The 26518-nt window shown below is 41.4% G+C and overlaps 1 protein-coding gene across 6 annotated transcripts in view; it reads left to right on the top strand.

The window, feature by feature from the left end:
• Positions 1-25570, top strand: part of plekhg5b (pleckstrin homology domain containing, family G (with RhoGef domain) member 5b) — a 77604-nt gene extending 52034 nt beyond the window's left edge. For 5 of the 6 annotated variants that reach the window (XM_025901541.1, XM_005448394.4, XM_005448395.4 and 2 more), the window contains 19 exons: positions 742-883; positions 1894-1993; positions 2228-2288; positions 2558-2649; positions 2741-2877; positions 4857-5023; positions 17599-17790; positions 19021-19188; positions 20302-20397; positions 20655-20855; positions 21489-21599; positions 21717-21866; positions 21982-22119; positions 22206-22325; positions 22490-22622; positions 22794-22909; positions 23055-23212; positions 23396-24469; positions 24793-25570. In XM_025901541.1, coding sequence (XP_025757326.1) covers positions 742-883; positions 1894-1993; positions 2228-2288; positions 2558-2649; positions 2741-2877; positions 4857-5023; positions 17599-17790; positions 19021-19188; positions 20302-20397; positions 20655-20855; positions 21489-21599; positions 21717-21866; positions 21982-22119; positions 22206-22325; positions 22490-22622; positions 22794-22909; positions 23055-23212; positions 23396-24469; positions 24793-24802 — 3366 coding nt within the window. In that variant the 3' untranslated portion in view covers positions 24803-25570. Of the gene's footprint in view, positions 1-741; positions 884-1893; positions 1994-2227; positions 2289-2557; positions 2650-2740; positions 2878-4856; positions 5024-17598; positions 17791-19020; positions 19189-20301; positions 20398-20654; positions 20856-21488; positions 21600-21716; positions 21867-21981; positions 22120-22205; positions 22326-22489; positions 22623-22793; positions 22910-23054; positions 23213-23395; positions 24474-24792 lie in introns of those variants that run through there. The other variant, XM_013275979.3, reaches the window with a different exon arrangement.
• Positions 25571-26518: the final 948 nt, after the last annotated feature.

Here is a 26518-nt window from a genome sequence, read left to right as displayed (position 1 = left end):
TAGCTTGTGCTCAAATCTCTGCTGTGCACATACACACATATTTACACTCTCTTGCACAGACACACTGCTCCTCATGAGTACATGGAAACAATGACAGGAAGTACATTAGCGGGACTTCCATTGTATCTCCCCATACATTCACGCTTCCTGAGCCGGGTGTGGGTGATGGTGAGAGGGACACAGGGTGGAGTGAGGAGGTGTACACGGAGAGCTCCCCCAGTGCTTCGCCGTCCATTGTTGACGCGGGGTGGGTGTATGTGTCTGGGCCAGGAGATCCTTTAATCCTGCAGCCTTCTGCTGCATGTTGCATCAGCTATGGAGCTTCTTGAGCTCTCTGGCCTGGAAGTGTTGCGGTTGCTGACCTGCGGTCAGTTTTGTTGCTTCACCTCTGGGGATACCAGTAAGGATTAGGTCAGGGCAAGCTGGTCCTATGTCAGCACATGCGCTGTAAAACTGACTTTAACTCAATTAGTTGTCATGCCGCTGAGGGACAGATGGTGGGAAGGTGGGAGTCACCAAACCGCAGGAATGCCCACAACAGCTTCTGTGGTCATTTTAATTGTAACTGAAACAATAGTCAGGCAGGGAGCTGTTTATTCCAAGTGTGTGTGACTGTTTTGCCCTTTTTACTTTGACCGAGTCATTTAAATTGTTTTTGTATTTTAATGCAGAGACTTTGTCCCTGGCAGTTATTTTGTTCTGACTTTCTCTTTTTCCCCCTCTTTTGCTTTCTGTGTTTAGGTTTGCCACCACCCAGACTGTCAAGACCTGAATAGCAAAAGCCCCCTCCACCTGTGTGAGTCATGTGACTCACGCTGCCATTCAGAGAACTCAGACAACATGCACTTTGACCGGCACCCCCGATTTGACTTGCAACCTCAAGGTACACTTGCATGATTGCTTTATTTGGTATCCCTCCCTGAGCAGGATGACGCTGCAGGCCGTCACTGCGTAAATGTCAAGGACTCAGAGTTGTTGTTATTGTCTAAATAAGGCAGATCATGTAAATCATTTTCCTCTTGCACAGCTCAACGTGTGTTTGTCGTGAAATTCCACATTTGCACATTTTGTGATTTGAGTGAGCGTTGTTACTTTTATTGAAGTGAAAATTTGTCTTCCACTCTATGCACAGTGTTGGCTTAAATTGTGCCAGCAAAGTTTCAGTCAGGTATTTTGTAGAAACCGTCCAACCCTTTACCTTACAGTATAAAGCACCTTGACGTAACTGTTGTTCTGATTTGACACTATATAAATAAAATTGAATTGAATGGAAATTTGTAGGGATGCATCCCTAAATGTACGGTGGAACAACGTGCCCATATAGAAGAGAATCTATCGTTTTTAACACATGCTGTGAATGGACGAATTAATAAGTTACGACAGTGATTTAAACAGATATAAAGAGTCATTTTCATGACACAGCAAGGCTCAACATAGCTCGCTAAACTTATCTCAGACCCAAAGTGATATGCGGTATGTAGTGAAATGTGCCAAAGCCAGATGTGATCTGTAGTGCAGGGATTTGTTTAGTTTAGTTTTGTATGTCTTTGCAAAAAGAAACCACCATGTAGTGGAAATGCAGGAACTGCAGGTAACTGTCACTGAACTTCCTTGTTTGTCGAAGGATGCTATGTTTTTGTTCTATATCTGAAGTAAAAACTGTTACCATTTACATAGACTGAGAGCAGAATTGTACAATAATCATCCAGACAGTGATGTACAAACCAGAAAAATGATCTTTTCATTCTTTTGCAGTAAATAACTTTTAAGAAAAGTTGAATTAACTACCACTTTTCCGTTTATTAACAATGCAAATTAAAATTTGTTACAATAAAGGTTAACTTAGTTGTGAAACAACACAGAGAATGACTGCTATGATTTGTTAACCTTTAGCCTCCATCCTGGCTCGGAACGTATCCACACGCTCCTGTCCCCCACGGACCAGCCCCCCCTCGGACCTGGAGGAAGAGGATGAAGGGAGCAGTGACCGTGGGTCAGTAACCCTCTGTTATGTCATACCAGTGTTCCAGTTTTCCTCCTGCTTGCCTCTTTTCCTCTTTTATTCCCTGCATGCTATAGGATAAATTGGAGCCATAAAGCATGTCGCCTGTCAGATCTCATTAAAATGTTTGATGCAGACACATGAAGAGGGCACTTTCTCATATGTTGGGCTTTTTTGAAGGGCTGCTTCATGTTAGGGGTGATGATGTGTTTGACTGTTTTGCAGGGAGCGTAAAACAGTGGGGATGAAGCTGGCGAAAAAGAAACCACGGAGACGACACACTGATGTAAGATGTCACGCAAACACTTTAACCCATGCTCTGCTCTTGGAAGGAGTCCAGCAAGATTATATGATACAGACAAAGAGTTGTGAAATACAGCAGCTGCCATTTTTCTCTGTACCAAGATATGGCGTGATAGCACCTTCTAGGCTGTTCTTTGTCTGAGCCAGGCAGTGTAGTATGAAGGAGCCCCCCTGTGGCTCTGCTGAGAGCCTGCATACAGCCGGACAGCCCGCCCCACCTGTGTAAACTCAGTCCCTCTGTTCTTCCTGCAGGACCCCAGTAAGGAGTGCTTCAGCCTCAAGTTTGACCTCAATGTGGACATAAACACAGAAATTGTACCTGCTATGAAAAAGAAAACACTGCGGTGAGCATCGTGTTAAATCCGGAATTAACAGCTTTTTAAAAACAGTTTCTATGATAGTTACATTTTATTTCTCTTTGTCATATCTTACCAGAGAGGTTCTAGGTCCTGTGTTTGAGAGAAACGGCATTGAGTTGTCCCGGGTGGACTTGTTCCTCGATCAGTCTAACACGCCACTGTCCCTCAACTTCGAGGCCTACCGTTTTGGAGGACACTACCTCAAAGTGAAAGGTAAAACCAAACAAGCACTTAAATGATGTCAAATTATGAGTCATGATTCGTACAAATAGCGCTTGTGGCCGATTTATCGCTGTCAACTGTTGCAGAAGATGAAACAACTTCTCAGCAGTGAAAAATTTTTAGATATGCAAGATTAAAATTTATGGCTGTGTTTTATTACAAAGAGAAACTGGCCTGATCCAAACACAGAGAGAGTTTAAGGGCAGATGAAGGTTCAGGAACAGCAGTGAAGAATATGGTATTCAATTATCAGATTCATTTTGAAGGTCCTCTACAAAAACCCACTAATCATCAGCACGACAGAGGCCAAAAGAGCACTATTGTAATTTTTCCACATCATACTTACTGTGACCCCTCACACGAATCCTGAGTATACGTTTCTCTTAAAGACACAGAAGCTTTATTTCACTGTGATATGATTGAAGCAACCAAAATCCATGTCTTGTACAATACTTTTAAAATCCTAATCAGTAAAAATTTTGTCCCAGGTTGATTTATTTTTTGTAATAACCCATTCCATCTATTAGTGTAAAGCTAACAATATTAGAATATTTAACTCATATTTTAGCCACCGTTTTCACAGAACAAAGTCAAATGTTGCCAAATGCCCTCCCTTTAATTGCAGAAATGCATTCTTTTGATGCATTTTGCAGCCCTTCACCTGTAAATAACTACTGAATTTTGTCTCAAATTCATGAGCTGATCACATGAGATTCTGTAAAACAAATAAAGATCACGCAAATCTAATCAACAAATCAAATTATTTCCCCTTTTCTTTAAAATAGCCGACATAACTGCGGGTCCGCAGCTTGTTTAGGATATTTATTTTGGTCAGTTATTCAGTTGCTGGACAAAAAAAAGACTGTAAGAAACCTCTTTAAATAAATTTCAATAGCACAATGAAATGGCCCACAGGAAAAGTGGAGCTTTTGTTGTTTTTCCTAGAAACCGAGCAGTCTCGTCCTCTGCAGCAGTATTTTAGATGTTGCACTGTTCTTACCTCTGCGCCTTTTGTAACAATGGTTAATCGAGACGAATGAGGCTGGCCAGTTTCCTCTCACACCCGTGTTTCTGACAAGCAGGAAAAAGGAGTGGACTGCGTCTTTTGTAATATACAAGTGATTAAAACTACACGTGGAAAATGTGTCACTGATCTGTTTAATCTTGTTCCAAAAGTCTCATGAAAATTCTCACAAATTTCACTGACTAAAGAGCAATATGAGTCTTTAGACTTTCCCTAATTTTTTCCAGGGTGGAAACTGGGTGAAATGGCTCCTTCTCCGCTGTTTCACTTTTAGATGAAAGGCCCATTAGAGCCGCTCATAATGAGATCCAGTACCACGAGTAATTGCTCTTCTTTGAAATTGTCCCCTCCCACTCTCTCACCTCTTGACCACAGACTGGAGTTACATACAGTCTCAAAAATATACAGAGGTCAAGGGTAAACAGTTCACAGCTGTTCGGTCCCATGAAGTCTGAGAATCTATGTTGTTCTGGTCCTGTAAACACTTGAAGTTAAATCACGGTTTCTCCTGAGCTTTAACATGAATTTAGTTAGAACTAGTATTTCAGTTTCTCTTTAAGTGAGCACTTTCACCAGGATTTTTTTTTTTTTGTTGTTGCATGATTTCTAAGATATTTACTTGAAAGGTGAGAAGGCGGGAAGTTTCCGTTGCCCCAAAGTGACCCAAAAAACGCACTACTGCAGGTTTAATTTAAGCCCAAGCTTTGATTTGTATTAACCCGTCTACTGTGTTTTTAAGAGGCTGTAAAAATGTAAGGAAAACCATCACACCCCATACTGCTGGGTGCTGGTCGGAGTTCAAAATAAGTCCAAACTCAGAACAAAAGTTGGTTTGAAGAGAAAACTCTTTGGCATTTTTTTCTGCTATAAAAGATAAATAATGACTTAAGAGTTTTCCAGTATTTCTTCCAAACAGCTTGAACTTTTTTTTCTTTTTTTTGTGTAGCTCGGCCAGGCGATGAGCTGAAGGTGGAGCAGGGCGTGAAGGACTTGCGGTCTCTCAGCCTGCCCAACATGAAGCCACCTGGAGTCCAGAGCCCCTACATCCTCGCGCCAGGCAGTGAGAAGGTGGAGCATGGATCTCTCGGACGCCGCGAAAGCATAGATCTGTTGGTGAGTTACGTCTGGGACAAACGGGTTAAATTTTGAAAACGATTAGATTCGAACACCACCTCTGTGAACGACACATTGCACATAGACACGCCCTTCATCTTTTTTTTTGTTTTGTTTTTGCGCCACAAGCTTTATCATTTTCCATATCACCTGTTTCTGTTGTCCATGGGCTCCTAGTATCTCATCATGATCTCATTATGACCTCATTGTCTTCCATTAGCGTTATCGGCACTGCAGAATCTTGGGAATCTATTTGAGCCTTCTGCCAGACTCAAATCTTCTGCCAGCTCTTCATGCATCTATGATCACACATGCATGTATGTGCACGCCGCGTCGTGCTGCTGACTAAAACTTTGAATCTCACATGATGATGAGTCACTCAGGAACTCTCTCTGCTACTTCAGCTCTTCCTGCAGCACCAGGAAGCGCCTGTTTTGTTACTGATGAGTGATGCTAAAAGGCCGATAGAGGCTTGCAGGATCCCGATCCACTTGGCTGCCAAACACGCAGCTTGGAAATGGTGCAGACGGTCATCGGGTTCAAGTTGTGGCAAATAATGTGCTTGCTGTAGCTCTCGAAACAGTTTTAAGCATGCAAACTTTGATTTTTAGCACAAATAGACATTAGTCAGGCTTTAGCGTTGGCACTGTGTCTAATCATCCGTTAATCTGTGAAATGTTTTTGATTATTGCTTGAAACACTGTTTAGTCTGTAAAAAATCATGAAAAATGTTCCTAACAGCTTCCCAGAACCTAATATAATGTAATCAGATAGCGACGCTGCTCACTAAACACCCACCCGTGCAATGTTGTGACATGTCCCAAACTTTCGATATACTTCACAATAACAGTAGCAGATTTTTCTCCCTGAACCTTTTGGATTTTTTTGAAACAATGGGCTTTTCATTTCAGGCAAAGTCAGGCTGTTATTTCTAATTGCAACCACAGATTTTTGCCACGTGAAACAACTGTCTCTCCAAACTAGCTTAGCTCCATGTCTCTGTTTGGAAAGCTTGTCTTGTACTGAATTTAGAGCCGACTGATCATCAATTAAGGGTCTTGTTCTTAAAAGACAAGTACCAACACTTTCTGTCTGGAGCTTGTGCAGAGAAGAGAAAGGTCCCCAAATCCCATAAAGAGCTGAGTTGTGTTAAACTGTGATCGCATGCAGATGCTGCTTAAAAATGTGGGAATGCCTTCAGCGGATGTGACAGTGATGAATGAACCTTTTAAAAGAAAAAATACCTTGGCATTATGATTCTTTTTACTGGACAACTGCTGTTTGGGTGAGAGGCCAGTGGCCTATTTTGTCTAGCCAAGAGTCTAAAAATCATAAATATATTAAGATATACTCACTGGCTACTTTATTAGGTACACTTTGCTAGTAGTAGCAGTAGTTTCACATCCCAAATGTGCTCCAGCAGATTGAGATCTGGTGATCTGAGCACAGTAAACTCATGGTCGTGTTCAAGAAACCAGTTCGAGATGATTTGAGCTTTGCGACATGTTGGGTTACAATGTTGGAAGCAGCCATCAGAAGAATGGATGCGCTGTGGTCATAAAGGGATGGACATGATCAGCAACAATCATCAGGTAGTGTTTCACTTGGTACTAAAGGGCCCAAACTGTGCCACTTTGGTGAGCCTGTGTGAATTTTGGCCTCACTTTCCTGTTCTTAGCTGACAGGAGTGCCACTCGTTTTAGGACCAGTCTGTGGTTCTGTGGGAAAATCCTGGCATATCAGCATTTTCTGAACTGTTCAGAAAAACCTGTCTAGCATCAACAACCATACCACGTTCAAAGTCACTTTCTTTCCCATTCCGATGCTCGATTTAAACTTCAGCAGGTTGTCTTGACCACGTCTTCGTGCATAAATGCATTGAGTTGCTGCCATGTGATTGGCTGATTAGATATTTCTGTATATGTGTGTATGACTGAAACCGTAATCGGCATCATCTGGTGCAGTATCTGGTCGCGCTGCCTTGATTTGCTCTTAAAAGTGAAGATAACACAATTCAAAAGATTTTTTTAAATAAGATTTTCTAGTTAATGCTATTTAGAAAAAACGAATTATAAGCCGTCTCTCCATAACAATGCTTTGACTGATGTTCTGAACAACATAGTATGAGTGGTGACTTGTATTGTCTTATTTGTTTGTGATAAGCAGATATTCAAGTTTTCCCATAATGTGGTGATCACTTTCCAATCTAGTCTTTGTGTACTGGATGAGAGTAACCCCATATCCTGAACCAATGTAGTGAGATTTGTCACATACTACTTGTACTGTAGTTTACATTTGTAGTTTACTCAAGTTTAGTCAGTTTTGCTTTGTCAGATGTCTTTTAAGTTGCGTCAAACATTGGTTGCTAATCATCCTTGAGGCAAGTCAACACGTCGAGTCGAGTTTGATTGTGTGTGTTCGTATACGCGCTGTGAGCAGATGTCATTGTTGCCTTGGGCAGCACAACGGGTAGAGGCTTGGTTAAAGCGTTTTATGGGCAATCTGTGAAGGTAAGTCATGAAGACGAGTCATCAAGCTGTGAAATAAACACTGGAGGTTGCTCAGTAACGCAGTTTTAGTCATACAGTCTGACCTGTTGGACAGTGGAATATTTTACGTTTCTGTGTAAATTATGTTCTTTACATGACTTTTACTACTGAGCTTCAGCACCCACAGTGCTGGCTCATGCTTCTCAGCCTTATTTACGCTGAATTTGAAAGAGTAATGAGAGTGACAACCCCAGTGCAGTCCTCAGGGTGGCAGTAAGGTGCAGAGCTCTACCAGAAGACAGCAGTTTATCTCAAAATGTTAAGACACTCCTCTTGAGTAGTGGAATAAGTGTTTAGAGTCTGAAGTTTGTTTGTTTTTTTTTTAATTGGCATAACTATATGGGAATTTCTTTATTTATATTTTATAATAGGTACCAAAAGGAAAACCTTTCACATGAGGGACAAAGATGAAAACTGACCCTGAATGACTCTGACCTTCAGCCCCTCCGGCAGAACTTTAAAATTAAAAACAGGCCTGAGTCAGTAATGGAAATCCCTGCATGGCCTCAGAAGCACATCTGAAAAGCATTGTCGGTGAACACAGATTCTTGGTGTACCTAGAGTTCATAGTTCAGACTAAATAAACAAGATCATCTTATCTGTGTCCAAGCTGGTGTAAAATGGACTGAGGTGGGCTAAAGAGGAAAGGTGGTGAAGGTGGATGGCCATCTAGTTGTGTTGATATGGGGGTTTATTAGTGTATCACCTGTATACGTGCAAAAGTAACACTGATGCTGAAAATTGTAATATATACAGTTCTGAGAAAATTGTATTATCTACTGTTGTTCAGACATTTTTAGACCTGGCAAAACCACAATGATGCCATTCGATGCATTATCAAAGGAACAATATGGCAAAGCTGGCGCCAGCCTGCTGAGAAACTGTAATCTTATATTCAGCAGGAATGCAGTGGAAATAAAACAGTTTCAGAATTACATGGACCGGTTTCCTTATTTGATGATGCAACAGAGTGGTAAACATTTTCTCATCTTCCCTAACAGTTCTGACACAGCACCACAGTTTCTATTTTCTGGAAACGGGAAGCCAATTTAATGATTTAGAAGAAAGGGAGGAAACCCTGTCATTCACTTTGGTTAGTGGCGGGTAATTTAAGACAGCTTTAGCTTGGAGCGTTGTTTGAGCACTGAGGAGCCTCCTGTGACAGCAGTTTGGGCGCCAACTGTTCAACACTTGCGTATCTGAGTACAGCACGACATCAGCTTGTGCAAAGCTTCAGAGCAAAACTGACCAAACCCTGTCCCTTCTCGACAGAGTTAACCTTTTGTCTAAATGAGGCATTTCATGTTTATTATCACATGGTTCCTATATTTTATGGTTCCTGGCACTTTTGTGATAGGCTAGAAATAGCTTTCGTGATCGAGAATGATTGTTTTATGACGCCGATTCTGAAAGATGCAATCCAGCCCTGCTGATAGTTTCCATGCAGCCCTGTCACCAACCTCAGGCATGCATTTAATTGCACCATTTGCCAGTTATTTATCTCTTTGCACCTTTTGCACCACATCCCTTTTGATTAAGGGTGCCTTCTGACCTGCAGAAGACCTGAGGTCCAGAGAATTCATTTTTGTTTGGTTGTAGGGTTATTTTCACAAAGTGTAGTTACATAATTTTACTAAATTAAAATCTCTGGAGGCTAAGACCCTTCTCCATTTATTTAGTAAGGTGACCTTATTAATCCCAAGGGTTAGTGCCCAGATTGATATTAAAATTGAGCAAACAGAAAACTTTAAAAATGTTAAAATGTTCCTCTCACTGTTAAACAGAAGCTTTGAGATGCAGTCAGAGTCGCAAGCGTTCTTGTCTTCCCTTTTCCCTACAACAGAACCTGTGATCTTTCACTTTTACAGCTCTCATAAAGATAAGGCAGTCATGTTCCAGGACCTTGTTACTGTCAGAAAAACATGATTGATGATGATAACTCTGATTAGTGTTCTCACGGTTGTAATATAAAGTCCATTTGTTGCCATAGAACTGTAAATACAACACAGAAGCGGCTGACCTCTGGTAGTTTGCCCTGCGCCTCTGGCTGGGTGTGATTCAGGCTGAATACAAGAATTAGAAAATCTTTCAACTTTAAACACTATTATTTTATCAAGAGATCGCAAATCCAGTGTCAGGGTTCGGTTTACAGTTTGCAGTTGGATTGCGTTAGCTTTCAAAGGGAGCTGGTGTCGGGTAATAGATCCTCCATATGTGTTTTAGGGCTCTGGCCTCCCATAATGCACTCTGCCCTCACGTTAGGAAAAACATTTGGTAATCCTTTTGTGACACAGAAGAAGAACCTGGAGAAGAAGCTGGTACTGAGCTTCTGGTGAAATTTGTTGTCCCAGTCCAAGATCCGAGCACTTTCATTTAAGATTTGACACGTTTGGCTTCTCTTTGTAAATATTTTTGCTATCTTTGGTGAAACTTGACGTTTTAAAACATGTTGTGCTCATTACCAGCTCTGTATTTTTGTTACCGGCTTCTACTAGAGTAGTTTTACATGATTCACAGATCCAAATAATCCTGATTTATTGTGTAGTGGGCTTGGGTGCAGCTCAGTTTATTCACTGTCTTAAGTCGATTTATCTCCTCTCCCTTTAAGGCAATGCGTCCTTTAACTCTCTCCTGAGTGGCTGCGCTCCATAAACATAATATTTGAACAGCTGATGGGTCGGGCTTCTGTGCTTGCAGCCACAGCTGCCATGAACATAGTCTGCAAGGCTGACACTATTAAAAAAAACTGTGTAAAGCAACATTTTTAGAGCTTTATAATTCTTTGTATCATTCTTTAACACATCACAGCCTGATGACTAATTAATAAGAAAAGAAAATGATTGATGCAGCGATCCAAAATATAAACAAGCATCCTAGTTTGGAGTTCAAAGATTACCTTTGTGCATACAAAAATTGCATGTCTAACACAGTTTTGCAGGAAAAAATTTAATTAACACATTAAAATGCTTTATTTTAATAATATTAATACCAATATTTATATGTGCTGGACACATGATGTCTCATACTACATTTCTGTTCTCAGTTTTAACCCACAAGAGGCTTTGAGTTTCCTCATCTTATGTTTAAAGAAAAAGCAGCTCTCTATATTCACAAGGGCTCGCCCCAGAGAGTAGCACCTAATTTAACTTGTCAGATTTTTGGTTTGTAGGGATTTGTGTCTCCTCCTGGGATCACACCAGGGGCTTGTTAGGCGGATGTGTAAACCACTACACTGCCTTATGTTGCGTTTGCTGACTTTAGATATTTTGCCAGTTTTATATTGAGTAACCCTTCTCCTGTGGACCGTGTGTGGAGAGTATTACCTTGATCTAATCTGTTAAGTGTGTATTTCAAACAGGATATTTTTTGTTTAATAATGCTGGTGACCCTCATGTTTCATATCCACTCATGAAGACTGCTTGTATCCTCTCAAGTGTAACGATTTGCTACTTTATTATCCGATAGAAGGAAAAAAAGAAAGGAAATCTTGTGTTGTAGGTTTGGCTCACTTACAGTTATTAGTTACAGTAATTCCAAAAGGAAGAAAAACTCCCAGCTTTGTCTTAAGGTTGTTAGAGTAACAGTCTGGTATTCACCGTGCCGCCACGGTTGATAATGTTGTTTTATAACAGACGGGTGGCTGGGAAAATACTGTGGAATTGCTGTAGCTAACAAAAGGCCAAAAAAAGCCTTCAGGGCTTGAGAAACTTGATGATGTAGACAGACTAATTGTCAGCTGATCACACAGAATTGGGAGTAATGGCATGTCTCCTTTTACTTTTACACATTTTAGTCATCTGAGTGTGTTTTATTGTTACTGTATTCGTGTTGCAGGAATCGACTCATACAGTGCCCTCAGTGTGCTTGTTTGTTTTGAAATTCAAGAGAAACTGACAGGAGCAATTGTCTTTATTTATTTCCTTTTAAATTAGGTCATACAGTGTGTTTCAGACCCCGTGTTACACAGCTGTGGATGTTAATGTGGTGCTGTTTCAGACTTTCACATCAAGGATTCGTCTCTCAGTGTCTGACCTGTATGATAGTTTGCAAACGGGGCAGCTTTGATCTAACAAAGTAATCAGTCTGAATGACGATGCTTCAATCAGCAGCGGCCACACAGGGTCATTACTGCTGGATTGATCTTAAGAACTGAACAGAAACATGAGGGCTTTGTTTAAAAAAAAAATAGGGTGAGAAGTGCTTCTGATTGACCTGATAACTATGAATGTTAGACTTTGATCTCTTGTGTGCACACGGTGCCATTTCATCCATGACATCAGCTCTAGCTAATAGGTAGTTAATGTAAAATCACTATATATGTTTATATCTTATTAAAAAACAGACATCTTACTGTAGATTTAAGTTGTAATTCCTCTCTGGATAATGAATTGTTTGATTCGTTCTAGTAAAATTATTTTTCCAGCCAGATCAGCCAAATATATTATAATTTAAGTTCCTTTAATCTGAGAAGATTGAAGTTTAAGGTGTATTTAGACTGAATGGCCTTGCCTTTTGACCTATTAGTGCGCAATAAGGACGCTGATATTTTGATAGATTCACTGATAGTAAAAAAAATAATCTTTAGGCATTCTCCAGTAGAAATTTGTTATTTTGTAACATTTTAGCTATCAATACGTTTCAGACTAATTGTTAGCATTTGTGGCTTCTTAGGATTATTTGTAAAAAGTCACGGTAATGGTGTGTGTGTACCTATTAGATCTATTAGCTGCTGAAACTAGCTCATTCAATACTTTTAACGATTAAAGTCTTTTGTAGGATTACAGTAATTATGTTAGCTGTTAAGAGTCCATTATCAATTCCTCATATGGTGTGGGAGGTGCCAAAACCTGAGAAGGGTGAGGAGGCGTGTTCGTGTGCTGGAAAGACAAAGGACTTCCCCTAATGCCCAGAGGAGGAGATTTCTGCAGGGCAGAGACACACACCTTTATGACTGTGATTGTGTGACCTTTGGTCTTCAGCACACAGTACCTGCAGGCTTAGGCAGACAGTGTGAGACTTATGCAAGAGAAGAAAGTGTGATGCTTCACTCTGCTTGCACTGTTGTCCGGAGTGTGCTTTCCTGGAAATGAATTCCTGATTTACTGAAAGTGCCCGTGCTTTTCTGATTACTCAGGACCTTTTTTTCCCAAATCGGGGGTCTTATTTATTTAATTTAATTTTTTTCCCTGTGGAAAATGGTTCGTTTTGTCCGTCTTACATCCTGGCGCAGCTGGGACCTGCTGAACGTGGACACGGACATTCCTGAATCACCGACACCAACATTAACTGAGAGTCAGGTGAGAGGCCTGTTGATTGGTCAAAGTGCAGTGGAAGATATGAGGTTTTTTTTTTTTTTACTGCTTTTCTTGGTCTAAAAAATTATGTTTTTGGTTTTTAGCTGCAGTGAAGAAAAAAATTGGGTCATTTTTTTAATCAAATGATTGCTTTTTTAAAAATGGCAAATATTTGGCACATGTGCATTAAATCTGAGTTGAAGTGTTGATCTGTTTAGTTTTTGAACTGTTGTTAATACTTTACATTTCTCAGTAGTAAATCCTGTTTTATATTTTCTGTTTAGAGATGAAATAATAAAGTAAATCAAATACTGTCAGTCACTAGTCACAATAAACCAACCATAAATGGTTATGGTTAGTTTATTTATCCAATGCAGTCATATACAGAAAAGTGAGAGTATTATTATTATTATTATTTAATTATTTATTTATTTATTTATTTATTTATAAATTTCTTTGATCTTCTGGAAACATGACTGTGAAAATAATTTAGTGCACTTGCTGTGAGGATTGCTGGGTTGGGGTAAAGTATCAGGAGTCTTGTGTTCATTTGGTTTTAACTCCCTTCTCTCACTTTAAGCTCTAAGCCTTGGTTTCTTTTTGTGCCGCCGTTTGGGGCTGTCATCGGGCCTTGATCATAACAAATTCAATGGCTTTGGGTTAACCTGTGGCGTGTGTTGACTAACGTGGAGTTTCTCTCAGCTTTTATTTCCTGGTTAAGCACACGTTATGTGTGCTTTTCTGCTTAAGCTGGTGTGTATTCAAGCTTTGAGGAAGGTCAGTGTGCACGCTGTTTTCCCATCGTTAATCAATTTTCCTGATCAAGGGAAGTCGTTATCAGTTGCATAAAGGTAGTCGCAGGGGCACAGTGAGTAATGGGGGGGCAGGGAAGGCACTACTTTTCTCTTTGTAACCACTTACTTTAATACAATCCCTTCCCATTTAATGATTTTTCTTCTTTACAGGCCAAGGTTGATGCTACAAACTACAGTGATAAGATAAGGCTGTGTGGGCAAGCCCAGTGCTTGATATCATTAACCTGACTGGCCCCCACTAGACCTGCTGCACAAGTCTCAGTTCCCAAATTGAGTTGCTTTATAACAGAGACTGCTCAGGTCAGGTTTACACAGTAGGCCCGAGGTAAAGCTTGTAAACATAATTAGTTGGGCAGAAATGAGTTGAGCAGCTTAGTGTTTGCCACCAGGTCCTCCTTATGCTACCAAAACATAGGATCACTGAGTATGTCTGTGTTGTCTGGTACCAGGATGGTGCTATTGGATCCTTTGAGTCCTGTTGGTAGCAGGTTTTGGCTTCCATTGACAGGACCTGTTTAGGTTCATTCCTTCAGATGATTGATCAGATTGGGGTCTGTGGAGTTTGGGAACTAAATCAGCACCAGCTTTTGCGGCATGGCGGGGTGTGTAGCTGTGCTTGTTGGGGAGTGTCATCAAACCATTGTGTGTACACTTGAAGCTTCTATGTGAATGCCAGGATTCAAAGTAATCCAGAAAAAACATTGTGTTGCAGGCGTTGTAACAAGAAGATCTATGTTTGGGTGGTTTTATTATTGTGGCTCATCAATATTTGGTCTGACTGAAGAACTAATGGGCAGTGTAATTACTAAGATAAATGTAATGAAAGCATTTCTTTGACTATAATGTTTATAGTTGTTACCAACTGTTGTATAGTTCTTGTAGTCAGTATCTATTGTTATGCTAATTATAATAATCTGATTAGATTTATTCAGTGTGCAAAAGTGCCAATTACAACTTTTGTTTGATCTTTAGCCTAAAACCCAAATATCCTGAGATGCTGGAAAAAAATCAAAGCAGCTAATGTAAACTCACACAACCCCAACAATCTCTGGATTGCCACAACACCTAATTCTCTCTTAATCTACTTTATCTAGAAAGTTTTGAGCCTTTTTCTTTTTAAGAAGCTGTGCGCCCGCTCGAGCTTATCTGCTTGGCATAAGCAGCATTTTGAATGTGCTGAAACAAGCAAGTAAACAAAGGGGATTTCCCTTTTGGTCATTATTGGGGAATTTCTTTCCTTGTTTTGACTCAGTTCCCTGGTATTGTTTAAGGATCTCTAAAGCAAAACAACGATTGAAGATGGCAAAGAATAATGACGTCCAAATAAGAGTAAAAAACGAAGTATCCAAACTGCAATTTGCTTGCACTACAAACAGGGCTAATCGGGGGAAAAAATCCTTTGGGGGAGGGAAGAGAAAACAGAAAGTGTGTCTGATTCACAAGCAGGGAGTTGATAGTTTATTTGTACTTCAGAGCAGCCTGTTGAGACTAAAGACCATTTGGCATCACCACAAGCACCAGGATGCTTGTTCAAACCAGGGAGCTCCCTGAAAGCTGCCACAAAAGCTCCACCTCCTAATATTCAGATCAACCTCTTCTGGTGCCTCCTCTTTCCTGCCCAACACAATGAGGCAGGATCCTCCTGGTTGCTATGACTTCAGGCCAGTCCGTGTGTGAAATGCAAGCAGGCTGGGCGCCTCAGTGAGTAGGTTCACCGCTGACTGTCGGAACAGCAGGACAGGACGCAGATACGTCCCGGCTCAAAGAGAAGCTGTGATCGGACTCTGCAGGACGCGGCGGGTAACCCGGATCCTGTCAGCTGGAATAGGCATTTGCAGACTGATTGAAGTTCAAGTTTTGATGGTGAAATAACATGGGAGTGTTGTAGCTGTCGCTCGACTTCTTTGACTGACTTTGCATCGGCTGAACTGAACAACGAGGACGACGTGGATGTGTGTTTCACAGTGGAAGTGGAGAGAGAGGAGGCGAGAGGTTGACAGAGAGCAGCAGCTGGCTCCAGAATGGGCTGCGATCCATGAATCCAATTGAAGGATTAGGATGGTTTTTGTTACTTTTGACATGCCGCTGGCTTCAATGGTGAGCACTGTTAATATGGTGGGAAACTGCTGATGGCATTTATCCCTTGGTGGTTATAATTACAACTTCCTGGCCTTGAGGCTTTATGAAACTGGTTTCCTCTAAAACAGGTTTTTAAACTATTCACGGTGTTCATTTCTGATCCAAAGTTTCCTTCATGTATGCCATCTGATATGTAGAAATACTTTAGCTGCTTTTCTTTGCCATTATTACAGCCTGCTTTAAATGTATAAAACCCTGTTCTTTGATTGCCTCGTACAGCAAAGTCAGACAAATAAATCAGGTTTCAGTTTGGCCAGTTGTGCGCTCTCAGTAGCACAGGGTTCAGATTTTCCCTGTTTGACCATGGGGACTCGGCACTTCCTAACACCTGTGTCCTTGACCAGTTGGACCAACAAAAAGTCCCTAAATGGCTCCAGGCTCGTTTCCCTTTCAACTAAAGCGCCTCCAAATTTGTCCCTTTCCCCTCTTTCACTTTAGTTTTTGTTTTAAAGCCAAGATGTCACTCTGCAGTTAGGTCACTGCTCTCTTTGGTAATAACTCCTGAAAGATGAAAGGACTAAAAGCCCCTTGAAAATTTAGATTTACTTACTCATTATGCAACCTTGTATAGGACACTTATGCACCTTCACTGTAGTTAAGTGGTACCATTAGAGCACTCTTTACAATGCAACATTTCAGCCAGAGATTTTCATTTTTTAGCTTCTGTTTACATTCCATCGTGTAACATATACATGCTAGAAACTGTTTATGGTGACAGGCAGTTATCATTACTTGAAAACCGTTTACATTTTACAAGTAATAGAGGCTTTTTATCTAGTCTTCTTGTTCCTGCACTTTCCCTAAAGTAAAAGTCAAGTGCAGTTTTAATGTCTTAGTTTGCTTTAATCTGTGGTACATTTTAAAATTTGATAATCCTCAAATTATATGGCAGTTATTTGTAACAGTAAACTTTAAGCTGTGATGAATTAAAACTGGCTATTTGCTATTTTGTGACATTTCATGAGGAAAATTGGGCAAAATTACATGCGGATTATCTGATAGTGACCATAAGAGCTGTGAGTCTGACAGTTTTGGGCCAGAAGAATTGGAAAGTGCATCTGTGATATCCATCAGTGCAGCAGCTTGGTGTTTTGATCACATTGTGTTTGTGTAGGCTTGTTTGTGTTTCTGGGGGGGTGACGAGTAAAAGAATTTCACTGGAATGGCCGGTGAGTTTCAGAAACGGTGTCAGTGTCCAGGAATGTGAGTTCCTTTTGCTGTGTGGGGGGGGTGTCGATGTCCTGCCTCTTGCTGACTCCTGACCAGCAGATTCTTCAGCATTGACACTCCAGACAACAAAAACAACTGCTTCCTCAGATACTGAGGTGGCCCCTGTTTGTTTACTTTGCTGCTGCTCGTAAAGTGTACAGAGATTGCATGAGCGAGGGCGCACGGCAGGGCCTGCTGACAGGGTAACAATGGACAGGGAACAATGGCCAGACTCGGCCGTCTGTTCTTATGGAACAACCTCCTGCCTGCTCCTTGTGATGCAGTGAACATACACAGCGAGGAAGTGGGAGTCCTTCCCTCTCCTGTTTGTGTCCAAGCATTTGGATAGTTTTAACGGTCTTGTTGATGTCATCCCTGGCTGAGAATTCCCCTTTCAGATTTCCTGTTTGTCCTATCATTTCGTCATTGTCTCTTTCGATGCGTCTGGCTGGAAACAGTTATATTTCCCCTCATTCACTCATTGGATCTTTTTTTTCCTTTCATTTTCTGTTTTCCTCCTATTACGGTCTATCATGTAACTGATTTTTGTTTGTCTCTCTGTCTCGCAGGGTCAGGCCCGTCGGAGGAAGAACATAACAGAGTTTCTGGGTGAGGCGAATATCCCAACCCAGGATGCTCTGGGACAGATCGGTGGCTCTCTGCCCGCCGTAGGGGCTGGGCCTGACAGCTGGAAGAACCGTGCTGCCAGCCGCTTCAGTGGCTTCTTCAGTTCCAACGCTGGAGCGGGGTCCTTTGGCAAGGTAATGCTGACATGGTTGTGATCACATGATCACAGAAGCGAGTGCGATTGCTGTTCCAAGCAAAGTGCTGCACTTTCTTTTGGCTATAAAGGGCTGTAGGAGGCAGGCTTGTTGCCCAGACGATGTCTGAGATTAAGAAAACATTAAAAAAACAAACAGAACAGTAGCAAGTAGCAGTGGGAGGGGGTCAGAAGGCCATATCCCCCTTGAGCCCTGGTGAAGTCATTTCCTTTCAAAGTTCTCCTGACTTTTTGGCTCACATACTTTCCACCCAGCAGCTCTGGAAATGAGTAGGTAGAGGAAAAGCCTTCTCTTAGCACTCAGTTTTATCCACTCTTATCTTGATTTTTAAAACGCCATCTTTTCTGGAAATTTGCTACTTTTAACTTTTTATCACATGCCTGATAAACAAGTTTATCATAAGGAATGGAAAATAGGGAAGGCGTAAACCTGGCTCTGTTTAAAACTAACACAGTCGGCCTTTCAGCTCTCGTTAAAGATCGCAAGGTTAACCAAAGCAAAGCCATTCTCTTTCTGGATCAGAGGTTTTTGAAATTGATAATCAACTTTGATTCTAATGAAGGACAGGCACGCGCCCACACACACATGCCTTCCATTGTATCTCATCCCCTGAGGTCACATCCTTAACAGTGGCAGATGTCAAATGGAGACCGTTTCTGTCAGTCACCTGTCATTGCCGGGCCCATCCCTTTTCAATTTATTTGTTCCCCGTAACCCCCTCAGGGCCAGAGATCCTGCACCTGGGTCTGGACCTTTGGCATCCTCCATATTGTAGGGTTAAACAAAATCGAGTTGCTTTCAAACTAAACTTTAGCGAGAAGTCCTAATTTTGGATCTTTTTCCCCCCATAAATTTATCACTTTTTGTTGACTGTTTTCAAGAAGCACAATCCTCCCGCTCCGTTTCTTTCCTCTGTTTTGTAGCACTCACCCCGCTCCCCCGTCTCCTATTGTTAAGATGGTCTCAATGCACGGAGCTCATTTTCATAACTACATAAGGCCTGCCAGCTTGAACAAAGACCTGAATAGCGGCCTAGGCGCCAGCAAGGACGGGATTCTGTATGCTTTATAATACACAGGCCCCTCTCTACTTACAGTTTGAATGTAACAATAAACAGTCGCACAAATGGACAGTTACTTTTGTGTCTCTTTTTGTTTCCGTTCAAAATAATCACATCTTTTTTTGAAATTGTTTTTTATCTGATCACAGGAGGTGGATCGACTGGAGCAGCTCCAGAGCAAACTCCAGACCTACACAATGTTTGGATTTCCAAAGGTGCCGCGACAGCTCTCCTTCCACCAGGACTCCTGGGAGGAGGAGGAGGAGATCAACCTATCCCTAGAGGACAGCTGGCAGACGCTACTGGACAACTCAGAGGTACAGTGCAGATAGGCAAACCACACAAACACACCCACTTTTGTCTTCTCGTGTATACGCAGACATAATGGAAAAAATCAGTTTTCTACTAGAATCAATGCAGATATTTGTAACTTCCAGTGGTGTAATGCTGAACCATGAATGGTTTGGCATTACAATTTTCTCATTCATTGCATTACTTGCATGCATGCTGGTTTCTGGTGTGTGCCCAATTCTTACTTCCTTATATTTATCTTTATCATTCTTACACTCAACCTGATGCCTCCTTTCCTGAAATACTGGTTATAATGCACTTCGCTGTTATGTTACCACAAAGAACCGAATTTCTGTGCCGCACATCTCATGTCGTCACCAAGTTGTTGCACATGTTAACAAGTCCACGATGAATCAGCAGGGCTAGAGGTTATTGCTCAACAGATACACTGTAAATGTACCTCTGATGTTAGTTACATCAAACACATTACTGTCTTGATTGCTGAAACACAATACTGTTGGTGATGTGAGTTATGGGGAAAAGAAATATGAGCACATCATAAGGAAACGATTGTTGCTTTTGTTGTGTGGTGTGACAGATTTCCTGTGGAATTTTTAAAACAATAAGCAACCGTCACAACTGCTGTACGAGCATGCAACGGCAGAATAGACTGACGTATGGATGCAATTTACATTATAGCATGAAATCATAAGGAAGTATGCAGAAATAATAAAGATGTATTTAATTAAAGAGTAAAGCGAAAAATGGTACAATAAAATGGTTTATTAGGCTCACACCATGTTGTACCACTTATTCTAAGCAATCAGTAACTTGATTTGTTTTGAAAGTGAACATTAAGTTATTAAACGAACAATTAACTAAAAGTTCTTGGAATTGTCCTGTAAGTCATTTCATTTCTTACTTGTTTGTATATGTAAACATCTTCTGAGCAAATATTGTTGGGGAGTTTTAGTATTTGGTTTAAATGTCTGATGTAATCGTTGTACTCCAAACCCTGACACGGGAATGAGCTGCGATTAAAATGTCTAACCTAAAGGAAGTTTGTGCTAATATTGTAACAGTTGAGATGAACGTATAAATATTGTGGATGTTTATGAATAAAATCTGTGTGTGCGCAGACACTGACAAGACGCCAGTTCCACCAGCAGGAAGCAATATGGGAGCTGCTGCACACCGAGGCGACCTACATAAAGAAACTCCGAGTCATCACTGATGTAAGTGCAAAGAATGCTTTTGTTGTCTGTTCACGCGTATATAAATCGCATACTGTGTAAGATGAAGAGGGTTATGTAGTGTAAAAGATAAGACATACAATGAAGCTCTTTTTCATTAGACAGTGACAAAGTGTGGGGCCTTTATCACGGTCTAATAAACAAGGAGTTTAAGTTTAGACGTAACTGCAGTGCCTTACATCAGATTAGTGTCATAATATTCAGAGGCTTACGCTCTTTTTATGTCTCCCTTCTTGCAGTTGTTCCTGTGTGGGCTGCTGAACCTGCAGGAGAGCGGCCTGCTGACGGAGGTGGAGCCTGCCAAGTTGTTCAGCAATATTCAGGAGATCGCCCGCCTCCACACCTCCCTTTGGACCCAGGTCATGCTGCCTGCCCTGAATAAGGCTAGGCAAGCCCGGGCTCTGCTCGACCCCACTGACCTTCACCATGGTTTCAGAACGGTTAGTTTCAGACTCCACAGATGCGACAAAAGAGGGTTATTATAAATCCACAACCCTGCATGCACCCCCAGAAAACAAAAAAGAAAGACATCTAGTTAATTTAAATAGTATAGAAACTTTGTATCTTGGTTTAAAGCATTGAGTGCATCTTTCCAAAGTCAAAATTTTATATTTTTATAGCACATGTAAAAAAAATTTAAAAAAGCCTTTTTAAAAGTTTACTCCTTTTATCAAAATAAATGATCTTAAAAATTAGTCACCTTACTGTACTTTAATTAACATTACATAAATGTCAGAGTTTATCAATAACATTTTCATCCAACCTAACTTGTAACAAATAAGATGATCAGATAAAGGTGTGTTTGTTTACACTCTGTTTAAATAATGTAACTACCTGTGCTATGTTTAATATATAAGTGTGACGGATTATGTAACTATGATTCATATAAAGGTTTAGGTGTTTTATCAAAGGTACACTGCACTGGATGCCAGTAAACATCAAAACCTTGATGCTTCACAACTTTTAAGCATAAATTGGATAAGAAACATGTAAATTAGCAGCTAGTATGTCTTTGTTTTCCCGAAGACAGAAGTAAATATGACGCATGTCTTTGTTTCTGTGTACGGGTTCAGTTTGGCACCAGGTTCAAGCCCTACATCCGTTATTGCATGGAGGAGGAGGGTTGCATGGAGTACATGCGCACGCTTCTCAGGGACAATGAGCTCTTCAGGACCTACGTCACGGTAAGGTTTCTCTTACCATTATGATAATCCCAGACCCACTCTAATACAAAAAACTCATCCGTGGCTTTCTCCTCATTTCTGATGCCTGACTTCCTGCTTTTGTCTCACTCAATTCAGTGGGCAGAGACCAATAAGCAGTGTAACCGTCTGAAGCTGGCCGACATGTTGGCAAAGCCTCACCAGAGACTGACCAAATACCCGCTCCTACTGAAGATTCTTCTCAAGAAGACAGATGAACCAGCAACCCGTGACATCGTCAGCAGCATGGTAAGAAAGTGCTGTTTTTCTCATTTACACTAAAGTAACCGATATGCTTTGACTGCTTGTCACCTGCCTGAGGTCTGAATGCAAATGTACGTTTGTCCTTGTTTTCCCCTTAAAGGTGGCCACAGTGGAGGGCTTTATCAACAGTGTAGACTCCCAGATGCGACAGCGTCAAGAACAGCAGAAGCTGGCCACCATCTCTGCCCGTATAGACTGCTATGAGGCTGTAGAGGGGAGCAGTGAAGAAGTGGAGAAGGTAGGAAACACTTTACAATACCCCAGTGCCCTAAAATTAGACTTCATGTCAAACTCGGCTTCACGCCTTTATCTTTTCCCCCTCAGATCCTCAAGGAGTACAACCACTTTGACCTCATGGCTCCCATGAGAGATGTATCACCGGAAGAGACTCGACAGCTGCATCTCGAGGGCGCGCTGAGGATGAAGGAGGGCAAAGACAGTAGGGTAAGACTGACTCACATGACTGCTTGGAAACACACGATCAGCTCTTCAGATTACACGTGGTTTCTCATGTTTCCTTTGCGGTTACGTAAAATCTCACAAAAACTGCAGATCTGTAAAACATTACAAGAGTTACCATAACTGAAATGAGTTTACTGTCCCCACAGATGGAGGTCTATTGTTTCCTGTTCACCGACCTGCTGCTAATTACTAAGCCGGTGAAAAGAGTGGAGAAAGTCAAAATTATCCGTCAGCCTCTCCTTATTCACAACGTCATCTGTAAGGAACTCAAAGACCCCGGTGAGTACTCAAATACTGACTTTAACTCCTGAATAATATATATATATTTTTTAATAAAGCAGAAAATCTAGGAAATTCTCACCTTTTGAGAAGCTATTCAACTATTTAACTATATTGGTGACTTTTTAATCCACACAGTACTAAATTTTTCACGTTTAATGTCTCCTACAGGCTCTTTCATCCTCATCTACCTCAATGAATTCAAGAGTGCAGTGGCAGCGTACACTTTCCAAGCCAACAGCGCCACCCAGGGGCGAAGTTGGATAGATGCAATCTGCAATGTCCAGGTAGGATAGCAATTTTTTTTTATTATAGAAAAAATATCGGACAGCATCCAGATATGAGATTTTTATGTTTTTTGTAATTTAATTTTAGAAAAATTAATTTTACAGTTATTTACATATTTAATGTAAATGGTGCTTTTCACTTTAGAACCAGCTTCAAAGGCTTCGCACTGAGGAGTTCCTCCGCCAGCAGGACAGTCAGAAGAGATGTATGGGGGATGGAGAAGAGGAGGAGGAGGAAGATGAGAGCAGCAACTCCACTACAAGTTCCCCTTTGCTGAGTCACAAGGATCAGCAAAACTCAAGGTACTGAAGTGTAAAGAATAAAATCAGCTGCACATTTGTAACACAAAACTCTACACAAATTGTTTTCTTAAAATCTCAAACTATTCCTTAATGTGCTCCATTATTGTCTCTGTTTGATGTTTTCCTTACACGCTTTCTGGTGAGCTTTTTAAGTCTAACGTTCAACCAAAACTCTCCTTTCAGTCAATCAGACGGTTCCACCGAGACCCTGTCAGTGATGGATGTCGATGAGCCCGGCGAGCACTCAGAAACTCCTGTTTCCAACATGAACCTCCAGGGAAGCGCTAATAAAGACTTGGATAGCGCTGTGGGTTCCCTTTCTGAAAGGTCTATGGGTCAGAAGTCATCAAGTCCCCTCAGAGTCCACTCTGCCATCTACACTGAGCACAACCAGGGCACGGGACCAGACAGTGAGGACCTGGACCCCCAGTGCCGCTCTCTTTCCATGGACAGCGCCTACGGTACCCTCTCCCCTGAATCCCTCCTAAGAGAACTGCAGCCACAGCCTGGCCAAAGTGAAGGTGAGGAGACTGAGGAGGAAGAGGGAGACAGGGAGGGTCAGGAGCCAGAGCACGAAGAGACAGAATTAGAAGATGTGGATGAAGAAGAGGAAGAAGAAGAAGAGGAGGAGGATGCTTCATTAGGGTCTCAGGTGTCAGTTGTTCAGTCCTCTAAACCTCGCCGGCGGCCTCATGTACAGCCCCGACTCCATTGCCTTCAGGGGTTGTCCTCTCTGGCTCTATCCCGCTCCGAAGACAACCTCCTGCAACGCTTTCATGGTAACCACCCCATCTCCCACACACACTCGCTCAGCTCTGAGACGCAGGACCAATCGCTGTGCGGAGACATGGACACGTCAAAGCTGTCGCACAGTAAGAGCATGTCCGAGCTGGACCAGAACTCGTCAGTGGAAAACAAGGAGTTATTTTCCACTGACCTTGACCAGCCTGACGATTGCTTGAGCATTAGCTTGCCCTCTGACAAACTCAGTGCCACCCTGAGGAGGGCGGAAGCCAGGCATGGCCACGGGGCGCCTGACGGACAATGCGAGGATAACGATTCCCAGAGCAACAGCTCAGATGGGGAAGTGACTCCTTCTGCCTGCTTAGATAAGAAAGCCAAGTCAGCAGCAGCCAGTGACTCAGGGGAGGCATCGCCCAAAAAGAGAAAATCTCCAGGCCAACACAAGAAGCTGACGCTGGCTCAGCTGTACAGGATACGCACCACTCTTGTCCTGAACTCCACACTGACAGCATCGTAAGTCATTACTTCTATTATACAAGAAATAATCTGATAGTTTGAGAAGAAACTGGGGGGCGTGTGCACTGCATCTACAAGTTAATGTTATACACGTATTGCAGGTGGATACTGATACTTTTTCACAGAGCCAGACTCCTTGTGCCCCTCTGTTTTCAGTCTTTGTGTTTGGTTATGTTAACTTCCTGCTAGCTGCATATTTGTTATACGTACAGGAGTGATTTTGATCTCAAGTGTGACGTGAAGAAATGCTCTTAAATTTTGTTTTAGGTACTTTTCCTGAAAGGGATGTGTGTATTAATGTTATCCTTTGTTCCCCCCAGGGAGGTATAACAGCTCTTCCAAATGCTGACTGGTGGCATATGGACATTACAAGGAAGAATCCCTATTTTATGAGGATGGACTGAACTGAACACACAAATGCACTCGCTCTCTTCCTGCCCTCTCCCTTCCTGTTGCTTTTTGGACAATGACTGTCCCTCTTTTTTTTAACATCACAACAATAGCAATCCATTTGTGTTTTTGATTTTGCTGTTGCGTTGGTTTCCAAATTACTCAAATGGGAGGGAGGGGCAGAGAGATATTAACTGCTTGCACTTTGCAATGGAAGTAGCATTAATGGGGGCTGGAACCTTAAGTTGGACTTGGGGCGGAGTACGTAAGGAGCCCCTACAGAGAGGAGGCATCCCGGCAGAGGCCTTAAGACCTCATTACTGCACTCCACACCGGAGAAAAGGCAGAGCTGAGTCCTGCACATCTCCCTTCTCCTGAGGTGAAAAGAGGGAACACTAAATCTTGAAAATCTTCTCTACACGTGGCTGAACAAGAAAACGGCGCCTAAGACGAGCTCCTGATACTTGTACTAGTCCTGGTTTGCTTCAGAAAAGTAAAAAAAAAAAAAATTGCACAGTTATCTTTGTTAAGTAGAAAAATCACTAATGAGTGAATTTACATTTACAGTCACAATGAATTTTTATTTGTATGTGTTTGCTGTAAAGACATCTGTGTGTGACTGTGAATGAATGTCTGCATTTGACTTTGAGTCCAATCCTGACTGAACCAAAATTGCTCCCGTTCTATTACAAACACAACGATGGAAGACTTGTAGAGCTGGTAGATTCCCAGCAAAAAAAATAATTAAATAAAAGGCAAAAAGTCAAAGCAATCGCATAAAGCCTTGATTCTTCTTTATTTGATTATAGGTTGAACTGGTGAGAAGATTTTCCTAAAAAATAGACAGAACATGGGTGACTAAAGCTGTTTTGTGGAATTTTCTGCACTATATAAAGGCTTGGATGGCTTACAAGCACACACAGGAACTGATTTATAGGAAAAACAAAAGGAGTGCACACTTGATTGTGTTTCTTGCTAGAAAGAGGAGGCTAAATAAAAAGTTTGGGGTGGTGACTCTCATTTTAGATGAATTGTGTTTTCTGGGAGATTTAAGGGGAAGAAAAAAACAGCAAACGTAACATTCACACTGATGTTTGGCTTTTCAGATCAGTAATTACTGACTTTACTCAAAATGTGGCCCAAACCAAATAAGTTAAGTGTTTAGTTTTTTGTGTGTTTATGTAATATTTATTATGACTCCTTTGTTTTATATATAAGATATTGTTTATATTGTTTGCTTCTGTGTTTTGTGATTTCTTTTTTTTTTTTGGTCAATTTAGTCTTAATATGTTTTTTCCTTGCCAGGCATTAATGTGCTATGAACCAAAATAATGCGTTTCCTTTTTCAGGAATGACTATAAAGTGTCTTACAAAATAATAATTCAACAAAGGCTCAAATACAGATACAATCCCTCTTTTTAATGGTTTAATCCAATGTAATGGAGTGATTTGAGGAGAGAGGCTGAACCTGAACGGCATGGCATTAAAACAACATGAACTGGTCAGACTGTTCCCGTCTCTTGTGTTTTTAACCACGCACAGACAGCAGGTGGCGAAAGAACATTTAGGGGCAAATTACACCAGACGGATCACCGCTGTGTGTGGCAGCAATTCACTACATCGACTTATTTGATATAAGATCAGCCGAGCAGTGAG

Source organism: Oreochromis niloticus, linkage group LG20 (genome assembly GCF_001858045.2).
Source record: "Oreochromis niloticus isolate F11D_XX linkage group LG20, O_niloticus_UMD_NMBU, whole genome shotgun sequence".
Taxonomy (NCBI): domain Eukaryota; kingdom Metazoa; phylum Chordata; class Actinopteri; order Cichliformes; family Cichlidae; genus Oreochromis; species Oreochromis niloticus.
The sequence above is the reverse complement of the archived record's forward strand: the minus strand, read 5'-3'. Positions and strand labels throughout refer to the sequence as shown.